This window comes from Mobula birostris, chromosome 24 (genome assembly GCF_030028105.1).
Source record: "Mobula birostris isolate sMobBir1 chromosome 24, sMobBir1.hap1, whole genome shotgun sequence".
NCBI lineage: Eukaryota > Metazoa > Chordata > Chondrichthyes > Myliobatiformes > Myliobatidae > Mobula > Mobula birostris.
The window spans coordinates 17,682,256-17,697,163 of NC_092393.1; the positions used below are offsets into that span (position 1 = coordinate 17,682,256).

General features: G+C 43.3%; 1 protein-coding gene across 1 annotated transcript in view; it reads left to right on the plus strand.

Moving 5' to 3' along the window:
* glp2r (glucagon-like peptide 2 receptor) overlaps nt 1–14,908 on the plus strand; it is a 116,389-nt gene that overhangs the window by 86,028 nt on the left and 15,453 nt on the right. Inside the window, exon 11 of the mRNA XM_072242450.1 lies at nt 11,102–11,240. Within this exon, the coding sequence (XP_072098551.1) occupies nt 11,102–11,240 (139 nt within the window). The remainder of the gene's footprint in view (nt 1–11,101; nt 11,241–14,908) is intronic.

Sequence of the window (14,908 nt, forward strand, 5' to 3'; positions counted from 1 at the left end):
TACATAATGCAGAAGGATTCACGGGGAAACAATGAATACAAGAATCCTCAGTGATGATTTTCTCTGCTTCCCAGTTGGATGAGATGTAATCAAGTGGTCTGTCAATTGCGATAGAGTGCTGGTCCTTGTCCTTTACTCTACACAGGTCATCCTTCACAATTTCCACCAGCTTCAACAAGACTCCACCATCATATACATCTTCTCCTCTGCTCCCCTTTCAGCATTTCAAAGCATTTCCTTCACAGCTACCAAGTTGTTCTCCCATCCCCACCGACCAGCTCCCTCTCAGTACTTTTCTATGCAGAACCAGGAGGTGGCCCACTTACAGATATCCTCTCCTTTTACCTTTTTTCTTTCCACTATCCAGGAACCCAAACACTCCTTCCAAGTTAAACAACGATTTGATTGCACCTTTTCGAATCTGCTTCAGAGTGTGGTTTCCTCTGTGTAGGAGAAACCAAACTCAGATGGGTGACCACAAGATGGAACACGTGCTTTCAGTTCACAGAGCTTTCACTTTAATTCTCTCCCACTTACACCTATCTGTCTGTGACCTTCTGTATTGTCAAAAGTAGGCTCAACAAAATCATGAGCATCAGCACCTCATCTTCTGTCTGGATGTTGCAGCCTTCCTGAATCTACATCAAATTTTGCAAATCCTTTTAATTCACTTTCTCTGTTTATAGCTGAAATGACCATTTCAACTGTAAGCATTCCATCTGTGAGATTAATTGAATATTTCTTTTTCTATTAGCACAGTCTAATCTGCCGGATATGTCCTACAGCCCTGCATTTCATAACTTTTACTCCCCTTCACTTATGTTCTGTACATCTGAAGTGTTGTGTCCAGTCTGCCACACAATATGAAGGACGTGGAGAGGGTGCAGAAGTAGCTTGCACATTTGTTTGCTGGTTTGGAGCAATTTGGCTTGCGGGGAAGTTTGGACAAACTTGAATCGTATTATTTGGAGTGTCAGGGGTCGAGGGTTAACCTAACAGAACTATATAAAATTATAAGAGACATAGAAAGGACAGTTCATGGGTTTTTCTCCCAGGATGGAAATGTCATATATTAGAGGACGTAAGTTTAAAGGGAGAGTTCAAAAGTCGAAAGGAGATTTATAAAGCGAGTTTATTTTACACAGAGTGCTAGCTCCCTGAAACACACTGACAGTGAACATGGTAGAAGCAGATACAAAGGCAATGATTAAGAGGCACTTTAGACAGACACGTCAACAGGTAGGGAATAGAGGAATATAAGCCAAGTGTAGGCAGAAGGGGTTACTTCAGATTGGCTCCATGGTCAGTGTAGACGTGTTGGGCTGAAGAATTGATCCTTTGCTGCAATGTTCTGTGCTCTATGCTTTATGTTGGTTTTATCTACACAGGCAACATCCTCATTCGCCACTCTGCCAATTAAGATGAACTTGGCTTCTCTCTTTCCCAGATCTGATGAAAGGTCTTTGATCTAAAACATTAACTCTCCATAGACACTGTCTGACCTTCTGAATGTTTCCAGCATTTGTCTCCAACTTATTTCAGGTTTCTGGCATCTGCACGCTTTTGAGTTTTACTTGGTATGTCTGATACCCTCGCGTATAATTTCCATTTCTTCAATGAGGGTGCTGAGTTTGTGAATGTGTATCAGAAATACTGTCCTGTCATCTTTAAGTAATTAAAGCAGAGATTCTGTCTGCTCCAGGGGCCTTGCTGTTTCTTAACCATCAAACAGCCTTCTCAAAGTATTCTTTTTACTGGCTATCCTCCCCTCTACACTCTCATTCCTGATACAGGTCTCAAGCCAAAATGTTAACAGTTTCTTCACCTCCGTATATGCTGCCTGACCTGCTGGATCTTCCAGCAGTTTGTATCTTTGGTAACAAATGTTTATTCAATTTCATTCACATCAGCAAGCTAATAGAGCATTGAACGAATCTTTTATAAGCCCAAAGACCAGAATAAATGTCTCAACCAACAGGGCAGAGTGACATTCTGGCACAGCGGCCCCCAAAATACGATCAAGCAACACACATTTTAATTCCACATCCCCTTCCCATTCTGACATGTCTATCCACGGCCTCCTCTACTATAAAGATGAAGCCACACTCAGGTTGGAGGAACAACACCTTATATTCTGTCTGGGTAGCCTCCAACCTGATGGCATGAACATTGACTTCTCTAATTTCTGCTAATGCCCCACCTCCCCCTCATACCCCCTCTGTTATTTATTTTCAGACACACATTCTTTCTCTCACTCTCCTTTTTCTCCCTCTGTCCCTCTGACTATACCCTTTGTCCATCCTCTGGGTTTTCCCCCCCCTCCCCCTTTTCCTTCTCCCTGGGCCTCCTGTCCTATGATCCTCTCATATCCCCTTTGCCAATCATCTGTCCAGCTCTTGGCTCCATCCCTCCCCCTCCTGTCTTCTCCTATCATTTTGGATCTCCCCCTCCCCCTCCCCCTCCCACTTGCAAATCTGTTACTAACTCTTCCTTCAGTTAGTCCTGACGAAGGGTCTCGGCCTGAAACGTCAACTGTACCTCTTCCTAGAGATGCTGCCTGGCCCGCTGCGTTCACCAGCAACTTTGATGTGTGTTGCTTGAATTTCCAGCATCTGCAGAATTCCTCTTGTTTGCCCCAAAATACGATGATTGGAACATAAATTCACCTCATAAAGAAGAATAAAGAACTTTCTTCCATTTAATGACTTTGACAACTCACGATGTCCCAGAAATCTTCAAAGCCAAGGAGTAGTGTCGAAGGAGCAGCATGAAAAAGACACAGATAGTCTGTCTCTGCACAGCAAACTCCATCAACACAAATAAAATGAAGGAACATTCAGCTTCAGCTGTTTCAGGTTGAGATAAATGGTTCCTAGGAGACCAAATAAACTCTCCTGCTTTCCATCAAAATAATTGCTGGAGATTCTATTATATTCACGCATGCAGTTTTAAAACTAGAGCCACCAACAGTGTAAAATTCCTCAAGTGCTGACTATACAGATTAAGTGTTCAAGCTTTTTGGCACTGAGCTTGAACACAGAGCCTGGATGAACGAGTGTTACCAGTGAGCAATCTATTACAGAGAATTTGCAAAGGGGAGCCATTCAATCAATTTTACATGTGCTAGTTGAAATGGAGAAACCTTCTTCATCCCAGCACCAAGCATGTAGTCTAGGCCTGAGATCACAGGTCTCCAGGTACCCACGTTGAATTTAAAGTAGTGAGGTTTTCTACATCAAGTTGAGTCAAGTCGAGTTTATAGTCTCATACATGTATGTAACATATACGAGGGGTGATTGATAAGTTCGTGGTCTAAGGTAGAAGGAGTCAATTTTAGAAAACCTAGCACATTTATTTTTCCTACATTTACACACTGAGTCCAGCGGTCATGGAGCATACAGATCCCTCCTTTGTAGAAGTTGGCGTCTTCGACCTCCAGAAATTGGTCCACAGCAGGAGTGATTGATAAGTTTGTGGCCTAAAGTAGAAGGAGATTGGTTATTAACTTCAATCTTTCTGCATTTTCACTCAAAGAGTTGAACTGCATGTGCATTTAACGAGAACTGTATAACTCATCTCCTTCTACCTTAGGCCACGAATTTATCAATCACCCCTCGTATAACCATGTAACGTATTTCAAAACAAAGCATTGTTTCTCAGAACCAGGGTGTAAAGTACTGTAGTACACATAACACACATAACATATGGTAATTTATGAAGGTAAGGATAACATCTACAGATGAATCACACATAAATTACAAACTAAAGTACATTAATATTAAATATTATAAGGTACGGGACAGATTAACAGCTCTACTTCCTACTCATACAGTTGGGTCTAGACACACCGCCAACTCCACTAGTCTAATACTAATAATTTCAGCTCCATTGATTCTTGTCAGCTCCCCTGCGCTTCCCACCACCACACAAGCCTTTGCCTCCCTCCGGTGTGCAGCACTTTCAGGGAGTTATGGACGTGGACTTGGACTATGATCTTTCCCTTAACAGTGTGGGACATTGGTGATATAAAGGCTAGAGCCAACAACAGAGCAGAGTTCCTCAAGTGCTTTGCTGAGGAGTATAACCTTCCTTTATCTGTTGTTCTGAAATAGAGAACCATGGTTAATCCAGTCTTCTCTCATAACAAGTTTCAGTCCTGACAACATCCTTGTAAACCTCCTCAATCCTTCCATACTACTGTGACCAGGACTGTTTGCAGTACTCGAGTTCCTGTTGCTGTTATCATTATGTACAGTTGCACCTCTTATTCCCAGCTCTCACATTCTATGCATTCACTAGTAAAAGAATGCATTCTAGGTGCCTTTTTAACCAACTTAATGGCTTATTCTGCACACTGAATAGTGCACAGGTGCTCCAAATTCCTTTGCTCTTCAACATCACCAATGCCCTACATTTATTGAATTTACTCTTCCAATTTTGCAGCTTTCTAAATGCATTACTCCATACGGATGCATTGCTGCATTACTCAATGGGATATATTGTAGATCAGCTGAAAGTTCAAGGTAAATGTTATCATCAATATGTCACTGTATAGAGTCCTGGGATTCATTTTCCTGGTGGCATGCTCAGCAAATCTATAGAATATTTACTTTAACAGGATCAACCAGAGACAATAAACTGTTCAAATGCAAATAGAAATAAATAGTAATAAATAACGGGAACATGAGGTAACAAGATAAAGAATCCTTAAAGTGGGAACATCTCAATGGATGGGCAAGTGAGTGCATTTATCTCTCTTGTTCAAGACCCTGATGGCTCAGTGATAGTAACTGTTCTTGAAACTGGTGGTTGCGTCTTGAGGCTCTTGTACCTTCTACCTGGTGACACCAGTGAGAAAAGAGTATGGCTTTATGCAGGTAGGGCCAGCTGGTGGTGTAGTGGCATCAGCACTGGACTTCAAGGCAGCTGGACCTGAGTTCAAACCGTATCTACTTCCGTACCTTGCCATGAAAACCCTATGGACCCTATGGTCCATGAGGCTACGAAGAGTCGGACTTGACTTAACGGCAGAACAACAACAAACTATGTGGATACGGATGGAGCAATGGCAGATGGGGTTTATATGTGAAGTGTTGCACCTTGGTAGGTGAAATGTAAAGAGGAATTACATTGTTAAGGGCAAGGCCAAAGTCCTAGTCCAAGTACATAACTCCCTGTAAGTATTACACTGTTTGATAGGGTGAAGGCATATAGTATGCTTGCATTTATTAGTCAAGGTTTTGAGGTCAAAAGTCAGGAAGTTATGTTGCAGATTTATAAAACTCCACATCTGGAGTATTGCATACATTTCTGATTGTCCCATTATAGAAAGGATGCCAAGGCTTTGGAGAGGAAGCAGAAGAGGTTTACCAGGATGCTGCCTGGATTATAGGACATGTGCTATAATGACAGGTTGGACAAACTTAGGTTGTTTTCTCTGGAGTGGTGGAAGCAAAGGGGAGATCTGATAGAGGTTTATGAGAGGCTTAGTTAGAATAGATAGACAGCACTTTTCCCTGGGTTGAAATGTCTAATACCTGAGGGCATGCTTTTAAGGAGAGGGGGAGTAATTTCAAAGGAGATGTGAGACATTTAGATTGACAAATAAGTATAAGGAAGATGGAGGGATATGGACATTGTATAGGCAGAAAAGATTACTTGTTAGCTATTTGATTACTAATTTATTTGATTTAGCACAACAATGTGGCTGGAGGGCCTGTTTCTGTGCTGTCCTATTCAATGTGATATTTTCTATGTTCAGATTGCATTAAATTCCCTCTACCATGTTTTTCTGCCCTACTTATCAGGCTATCCTTATTGTTTAACAGTCTGGAGTATTCATCCTTAATCTGCTTTCAATGAATCAGTGGTCCCATGCACAATGGTAATAATGCCTGGGATTCGTTAATCTGTTCTGAAATGGTTAAAGCATTGAGTGGAACACTTTTAAACTGGACCTAAGTTATCTCAAGTACCATGCCGAACATACTTCAGACTGTTAAACTACCCGATCCTAAAATACCATGTGAAAAAACATTTAGAATGAAATAAACAATTTCTCTGCTTCATATACTAATTGTCCTGCTCTGTATATACTGGTATGATTTATTCATTCTTAGTAAAATTTTCTCCATATGGGAATAGATTGGACAGAGAGTATGGAGCTGTTTTGATGAATTTGATGCCAGATACTGGGAAATATCAAAGGCAGGATTACATTATAAACTAAGTCTCCAAAAGATATTTTTTCCCATCTACTTTAACCTTGTATGGCCTTAATGTCAGCTCTGCTCAGTTACTGTTGAACATAGCTGGATTCAAAAGCTAGACTTCCAAGGCTGATCACTTTTGGGAAATATACATAAAACAAAGAATTATAATATTCTCCCTGACACCCTATTTCAGAATCCAATTCTTATATGAAGAATAGCCGTTTACATGAATATAGAATTACAGCATTATGTAGGTATGCCCCTACAATGTATCAACCAGCTCAAGACAAAAGGAAAGAGAGAGAAATGTTTTCAAGCTTTGCCATTCATTATCAGCATAAAGAGAATCATACATACATCATTCATACACATAAACAGCATTTTGAATAATTAATGCTTGTAAATAATATAAATTGTGAGCTACAAGGAAGATCTAGTTTCTGCCACATTACTTTGCATTACAGCTTTGTTTTGTACTTGAATTTCCATTCTTCCTTACAAGGTAGAAGAAGTCATTTTCTCCATTGAGTATACACTACCTTGAGCAAACCACTCATCTGGTGACAAGTAGAGAAGAGAAAAATCTAGGCAAACAGCAGACTCATAGAGTTGTCCAAAACAGAAAAAGGCTCTTTCGTCCATCATAACCATGCTGACCTATTAATCCATTTACTCCAATCACATTTGTTCACATTAGGACATTATCCCTCTATCTCTTGCCTATTTAAGTATCTAGCTAAATATATTTTAAACGTAGCATTTGTTTCTCTTAAACACAGTTAGTCCACCATCTCCACTGATAGCACATTTCAGACATCAACCTTTCTCTACAGGAAACATCTTAGAACCTTTTCCTCCTGCCTTAAAACTATGCTGTCTTGTTTATGATATCCCTGCCATGGGGACAAATGGCTATCTATCCAATCTACTGCTCTCATCATTTTATATACCTCTGTCATGTTACCCCACAGTCTCGTTCATTCCAGGGAACACAATTCAGCCTGTGCGATCTCACCCCATAACTAAAGCTCTCCAACTCAGACAATATCCTGCTGAATCTCATCTGCACTCTCTCCAACACAATCACATCTTTCCTATAGTATGGTGATCAGAACTGCACCCACTACTCCAGCTGAAGCTTAATCACTTTGCCCTCCCTCCATACTGAGTCTACCTTGCCCTTTATCCTCCTGATTCTAAATCCCACACAGTCCCAATACCCACTCCCAAGCCATTCTTCCGTTCCCACTCTGCTTCCATTATCTCTCCTCCCCTCCCCTCAATAACCCTAGAACCTAATCTTCCCTCTCTCCCTCTGACTCCACGCCTTATCCTAGCCACAACCCCTGTCATAGCTTCAAGGGATGTCCTTAAGTTTTCCCAAAGGGATGTTCTATGTGTGGATTCAGGTGATGAGAGTGAGCTTCGAAATGAATACCTCCCTATATGCTCCAAAGAAAAGGACATGAAAGATAGTGAGTTCAGGGTAGAGTACACTGATAACCTAGAGGAGGAGGAGGAGGTGTTAGATGTCATGGGATGTATAAAGTTGATAAACCCCTCATGTTGGGTAATATCTATCCCAAGTTGCTATTCAAGGCAGGGGAAGAGATACCTAGGGCCCTGACAATGATTTTTGCATAAGTGAGATGCTGAAAGACGGAAGTTGTTACTTTATTTTAGAAGATCAGCTTGAATAAGCTTGTTAGCTATAGACCAATGAACTTTACATCAGTAGTAGGGAAATTATTGTCAAACATCCTCAGGGATAGAATTTATAAACATTTAGAAAATGAGGGTCTGATCAGAGAGTTGGCATGGCTTTGGACAGGGTGCATCCTGAGTCGCTAATTTGATTGAGATTTCAGAAGGATTAACTAAGCAGATTGATGAAACCAAGGAGGTAGATGTTGTCTTTTTCTTTAGCAAGGTGTTTGTCAAGGTGCCGCATGGTAGGCTGGTTCAAGAGGCTAAGGCACATGGGATCCAAGGTGAGCTTTCTAATGGGATCCAAAATTAGCTTACTGATAGTAGGCAGAGGGTAATGGTGGAAGGAAGCCTTTTTAATTGGAAGTCTGTGGCCTGTGGTGTACCACAGGGACTGGTGCTGGGACCCTTGATATTTGTGATATAAACAACTTGGATGTTAATACTTCCAAGGTATAAATTAGTAAGCTTGCAGATGACACAAAACTTCTTGTGGAAAGTAAGGAATGTTGTCTATGACTAGAGCAGGTTATAGATTATATGGAAAGTTGGGCTGAGAATTTGCATGAGGAATTTAATCCTGACAGGTGTGACATAAACACAAAATACTCTGCAGATGCTGGGGTCAAAGCAACACTCACAACACGCTGGAGGAACTCAGCAGGATGGGCAGCATCCATGGAAAAGAACAGTCGACGTTTCGGGCCGGAACCCTTCGTCAGGACTGAAGAGGGAAGGGGCAGAGGCCCTATGAAGAAGGTGGTGGGAGGTTGGGAAGGAGAAGGCTGGTAGGTTCCAGGTAAAAAACCAGTAAGGGGAGAGATAAAGGGGTGGGGGAGGGGAAGCAGGGAGGGGATAGGCAGGAAAGGTGAAGAAGGAATAGGGGAAAGCAAATGGGTAGTAGAAGGAGGCGGAACCATGAGGGAGGTAGTAGGCAGCTGGGGGAGGGGGCAGAGAGAAACACGGATAGGGGAAGGGAGGGGGAGGGAATTACCAGAAGTTGGAGAATTCAATGTTCACACCAAGGGGCTGGAGACTACCTAGATGGTATATGAGGTGTTGCTCCTCCAACCTGAGTTTAGCCTCATCATGGCAGTAGAGGAGGCCATGTATGGACATATCCGAATGGGAATGGGAAGCAGAGTTGAAGTGGGAGGCAACCGGGAGATCCTGTCTGTTGTAGCGGACGGAGCAGAGGTGCTCGACGAAGCGGTCCCCCAGTCTGCGTCAGGTTTCAAATGTAGAGGAGGCCACACCGGGAGCACCGGATGCAATAGGTGACCCCAACAGACTCACGAGTGAAGGGTTGCCTCACCTGGAAGGACGGTTTGAGGCCCTGAATGGTGGCAAGAGAGGAGGTGTACGGACAGGTGTAGCACTTACGCTTACAAGGATAAGTGCCAGGTGGGAGATCTGTGGGGAGGTACATGTGGACCAGGGAGTGGTGGAAGGAGGATCTCCTCCATTTCCCACACTTCGGCCCTCACCCAATCCTCCCGCCACCACAACAGGGACAGACTTCCTCTTGTCCTCACCTACCACCCCACCAGCCTCCGGATCCAGCACATTATCCTCCGCAACTTCCGCCACGTTCAACAGGACCCCACCACTAAGCACATCTTTCCCTCTCTACCCCTCTCCACTTTCCGCAGGGATCATTCCCTCCGCAACTCCCTGGTCCACACGTCCCTCCTCACGGATCTCCCACCCGGCACTTATCCCTGTAAGCGCAAGTGCTTCACCTGTCCCTACACCTCCTCTCTTGCCACCATTCAGGGCCCCAAATAGCCCTTCCAGGTGAGGCAACACTTCACTTGTGAGTCTGTTGGGGTCATCTATTGCATCCGGTGCTCCCGGTGCGGCCTCCTCTACATCGGTGAAACCCAATGCAGATTGGGGGACCGCTTCGTCGAGCACCTCCGCTCCGTCCGCCACAACAGACAGGATCTCCCAGTTGCCACCTACTTCAACTCTGCTTCACATTCCCATTCGGATATGTCCATACATGGCCTCCTCTACTGCCATGATGAGGCTAAACTCAGGTTGGAGGAACAAAACCTCATATACCCTCTAGGTAGTCTCCAGCCCCTTGGTATGAACATAGAATTCTCCAACTTCTGGTAATTCCCTCCCCCTCCCTTCCCCTATCCCAGTTTCACTCTGCCCCCTCCCCCAGCTGCCTGCTACCTCCCTCATGGTTCCGCCTCCTTCTACTACCCATTGTGTTTTCCCTTATTCCTTCTTCACCTTTCCTACCTATCCCCTCCCTACTTCCCCTCCCCCACCACTTTATCTTTCCCCTTACTGGCTTTTCACCTGGAACCTACCAGCCTTCTCCTTCCCACCCTCTCCCCACCTTCTTTATAGGGCCTCTGTCCCTTCCCTCTTCAAGCCTGACGAAGGGTTCCAGCCCAAAACGATGACTGATTGTTTCCACGGATGCTGTCCGACCTGCTAAGTATGACAAAATGCATTTTGCAAAGTCATATTGTGGAAAGACGTATGAAGTATATGGTAAGACAGGAAGGAATGTTGAGCTGAATTAAGAGTGGAATTCAGATTGGTTTATTATTGTCATATGCACCAAGATGCAATAAAAAGCTTGCCTTGCTTACTCTTTGTACAGATCAGACAGCACATTATGTTAGAAAAAGATAAAACAATAACAATACAGAATAGATTGAGAGCATCATAACTGAGTACAGCAACTGCTTTGCCCAAGGCCACGATTTATAGAGTTGTCTGAGGGTTGTGTGAGAGTAGCTCAGTGAATCACAAAAGCCAGTCTCCCTTCCAATGACTCCATCTACAATCCCTGCTGTTTCAGTAAGTACCCCCCCGCCACACACACACACAAACACACACACACACACACACACACACACACACACACACACACACACACACACACACACACACACACCATTCTCTCTCTTGCACACAGACAGTTTTAGAGGTCAGGATTGAACCGAGCTCACTGGAATTGTGAGACAGTAACTCCATTAAATGTGCCAGAGTGCGATACCCATATCTCAGGTCTAGAAATGGGGCTGGACAATAATGCAAGTGATATACTTTCATAACTATCGTAATGGTTATCAGACAATCTAACTGAATGTGCTGCTCATGCTGAAATCAGATCTAAACCCAAAGATAACCTCTATATGTCTTCAATGTTTTAGGTTGACACGATCAACTTTGGTTTTGATACCATTGCTTGGGATCCACGAATTTGTCTTCACCTTCCTGCTAGACGAACATGCTCATGGCTTACTGCTGCACATCAGACTCTTTCTTCAATTAGCTATCAGCTCATTCCAGGTACAAGAGAAATACTTTTCAATAAGAGCCTGGACATTTAAGTTTGCATTCTTTATCTGCTATTTTAAGAGATGCGAAGAGCTAGTTATTTCCTCTCATAAGTTCTTACTTTGAACAATAATTTCTGAGCTAGATGAATCATAATTATAGAGAGATACAGCACAGAAACAGGTCCTTTTGCCCACTCAATCCACACCAAACATATTTACACCCCCACTAGTTCCCCCAATATTCACCTACCATTCACACCTATTCTACAAGTCATTTGACCACCAAATTTGAGATATAGGAGAACTAGAACACACTGCAGTCACAGGGATTATGTGCAGTCTCCACACAGACAGTGCTGGAGGGCAGGGTTGAACCCGTGACACAGGAGCTTTGAGACAGTGGCTATGTTAGCTGTGCCATCTGTAGTTGAGTTCATTATTACATTCATTCCAGGGCCTAGGGATCCACAAACAAAATGTTCTTTGCCCACCTCTAGTTGCCCTAGAACTTACAAGTGAAACCTTCTTCTTGAACACCAAGGCCTGCATAATGAAAACCCACCTGGAACAGAAGTTAATGGGGATTGCAGTACTTTGACCCAGCACTAACAACATTATATTTCTAAGAAAAGATGGTAAGAGGCTCAACGTGTCAAGATGGGGTTTCCCTGCACTTGCTGTCATTGCCCAGGTATCTGGTGTTGAGGTAAGAGAGGAAATTCCATCTGAAGCTTGTTTGAGTCTCTGGATGGCATTTTCTAGAATCCTAGCCAGGTGGAGAAAAGAGTGAAGGTATAGTGATGTAAATGTGCTGTTCCACTGGTAACTAAACTCTAAGTGCAACTGTGAGGAGTTCAGAAAGTGAATACAATTATGTTGATCAAAAATAGGGAAATAATGAGCACAAACTCAGTTTACTATTTGTTAAAATTCACAAAATCTGCTACATTTATCCATTGGTGATGAAACAAGTCATTCTCAACTGCTGTCCAAGTGTTTTCTATGTCCAGATATCAAAAACGAACACTAAAAAATCTCCAGCCATCTCTTTGGAACAACAGCAACCTACACAGCCTGAATAAACTGGTGATATGTTCATGCTGTGGAATTATTTATCAGGAAGATCTGTCATGAGAAGGATTAGAAGAGATCTAAGGGGAAAAAAACAATCAGAAGGTGGATGCAATCTGCAGCATTCTGTCTGAAAACGTAGTGGGGGCAGATGCAGTCACAGCATTTAAGAAATATCTGGATGAGCACTTGAATCACTAAAGCATAGTAGGATACAGATCAAGTGTTGATAAAAGGGATTAGGATTGATGCTCAGCATGGATGTTTTGGGCTGGAGAGCCACATCTATGCTGCATAACTGTGATTCTAAAAGAGTGTATGAACCCTTTTATTTTACCTCATAAACCTTATTTGTCCTGTACGTTTGAACTGCAATAACAACCTCAGGTAGCTACATGCCTTGCACCTTTAAAGGTAAACCCAGCGATGCTTTATTTTTTTGTTCCTCTCCGCATCTTGTGGCACATCAGGTGACATCCTTGCGGTTCTTTTAGCATTTTGTCATTTAGCAAGGCTGAGTTGCTAGCTCAACACTCAACCCAGCACGGATGGAAGCATGCAAGGAGCTGGCCGGATTCGAACCCAGGACCACTCACCTCAAAGTCCGACGCAGATACCACTACACCACCAGCCAACTTATCAATACTTTATACATTCTGTTAATTGTTTTTGTAATCCATGTGTCTCTGACAAGACCACCATTTATTGTTCAACCAAATAATGCTTCACCAGACTTTTCCCCTTACTGGTTTTTCACCTGGAACCTACCAGCCTTCTCCTTCCCACCCTCCCCCCACCTTCTTCATAGGGCCCCTGCCCCCTCCTTCTTCAGTCCTGACGAAGGGTCTCGGCCCGAAACGTTGACTGATCATTTCCACGGATGCTGCCCGACTTGCTGAGTTCCTCCAGCGTGTTGTGCGTGTTGCTTTGACCCCAGCATCTGCGGAGAATTTTGTGTTTACTTCACCAGATCATGATGAGCCTCCTTCTTGAAACACTGTAGTCCTTGTGGTGCCATTGGGTGGTGAAGTCTAAGATTCAGAGCCATTGCTTTTGAAAGATCAGTGATTAATTTCCAAGCCTATGTGTCTTCAAGCGGAACTTGTAGCTGGCGGTGGTCCCCTGCTGTCCTTGTCCTTCTTACCGGTAGAGGTTGTAAGTTTGGGCGATTCAGATGGAGTAGCCTAGATCAATACCCGTTATGCATTTTGTGGTAGTTGCAGACTAGAATAAGCTGCATCACTGGAGGAAGGTGTGAATATTGGTTGATTGGGTATCAGTCAAGCAAGCTTTGCCCTGCCTGCGGGGTGTCAAAGTGTTACTAGAGCTGCACTCAAATGCAGAGTATTTCATGCCATCTCTGAATCTGCTGCTGATACAACCATTGTCGGCAGAATTTCAGATGGTGGTGAGAGGGCGTACAGGAGCAAGATATACCAGTAGCTGAGTGCTGTGGCAGCAACAACCTTCCACTCAATGTCAGCAAGGCCAAAGAGCTGATTGTGGTCTTCAGAAAGGGTAATATGAGTGAACACAAACAAACCTCAGAGGGATTAGAAGTGGAGAGAGTGAGCAATTTCAAGTTCCTGGCTGTCAATCTCTCTGAGGACCCAACCTGGACACAACAAATTGATGCAGCTGTAAAGAAGGCAAGGCAGCTGCTATATTTCATCAGGAGTTTGAGCAGACTTGATTTGTCCACTAAAACACTCGAAAACCTTCACAAATATTCCTTGGAGAGCATTCTGACAGGCTGCATCACTGTCTGGTATGGGGGGAGCGACTGCACAAGATCAAAGTAAATTGCAGAGCCCTGTAAAGTTAGTCAGTTCCATCATAGGTACCAGCCATCATAGTATCCAAGACATCTTCAAGGAGTGGAGCCTTAGGATGGCAGCGTCCATTATTAAGGAACCCCACCACCCAGGACATATCCTCTTCTCATTGTTACCATTGGGAAGGAGGTACAAAAGCCTAAAGGCACACACTCAGTGATTCAGGAACAGCTTCATCCCCTCTGCCATCCGATTCCTAAATGGACAATGAACCCATGAACACTACCTCATCATTTTTTTATTTATTTGTTTTTTTGTACTACTTATTTTAACAACCATTTAATAGATAGATATACACTTCAGTTTTTTTCTCTCTATTTATTTATAGAAACATAACATAGAAACATCGAAACATAGAAAACCTACAGCACAATACAGGCCCTTCAGCCCCCAAAGCTGTGCCGAACATGTCCTTACCTTAGAAATTACCTAGGGTTACCCATAACTCTCTATTTATCTAAGCTCCATGTACCTGTCCAAGAGTCTCTTAAAAGACCCAATCGTTTCTGCCTCCACCAACGTCGCTGGCAGCCCATTCCACTCACTCACCACTCTCTGCGTAAAAAACTTGCGCCTGACATCTCCTCTGTACCTACTTCCAAGCACCTTAAAACTGTGCTCTCTCGTGCTAGCCATTTCAGCCCTGGGAAAAGCCTCTGACTATTCACACGATCAATGCATTTCTTCATCTTACACACCTCTATCAGGTCACCTCTCATCCTCCATCGCCCCAAGGAAAAAAGGCTGAGTTTACTCAATCTATTCTCATAAG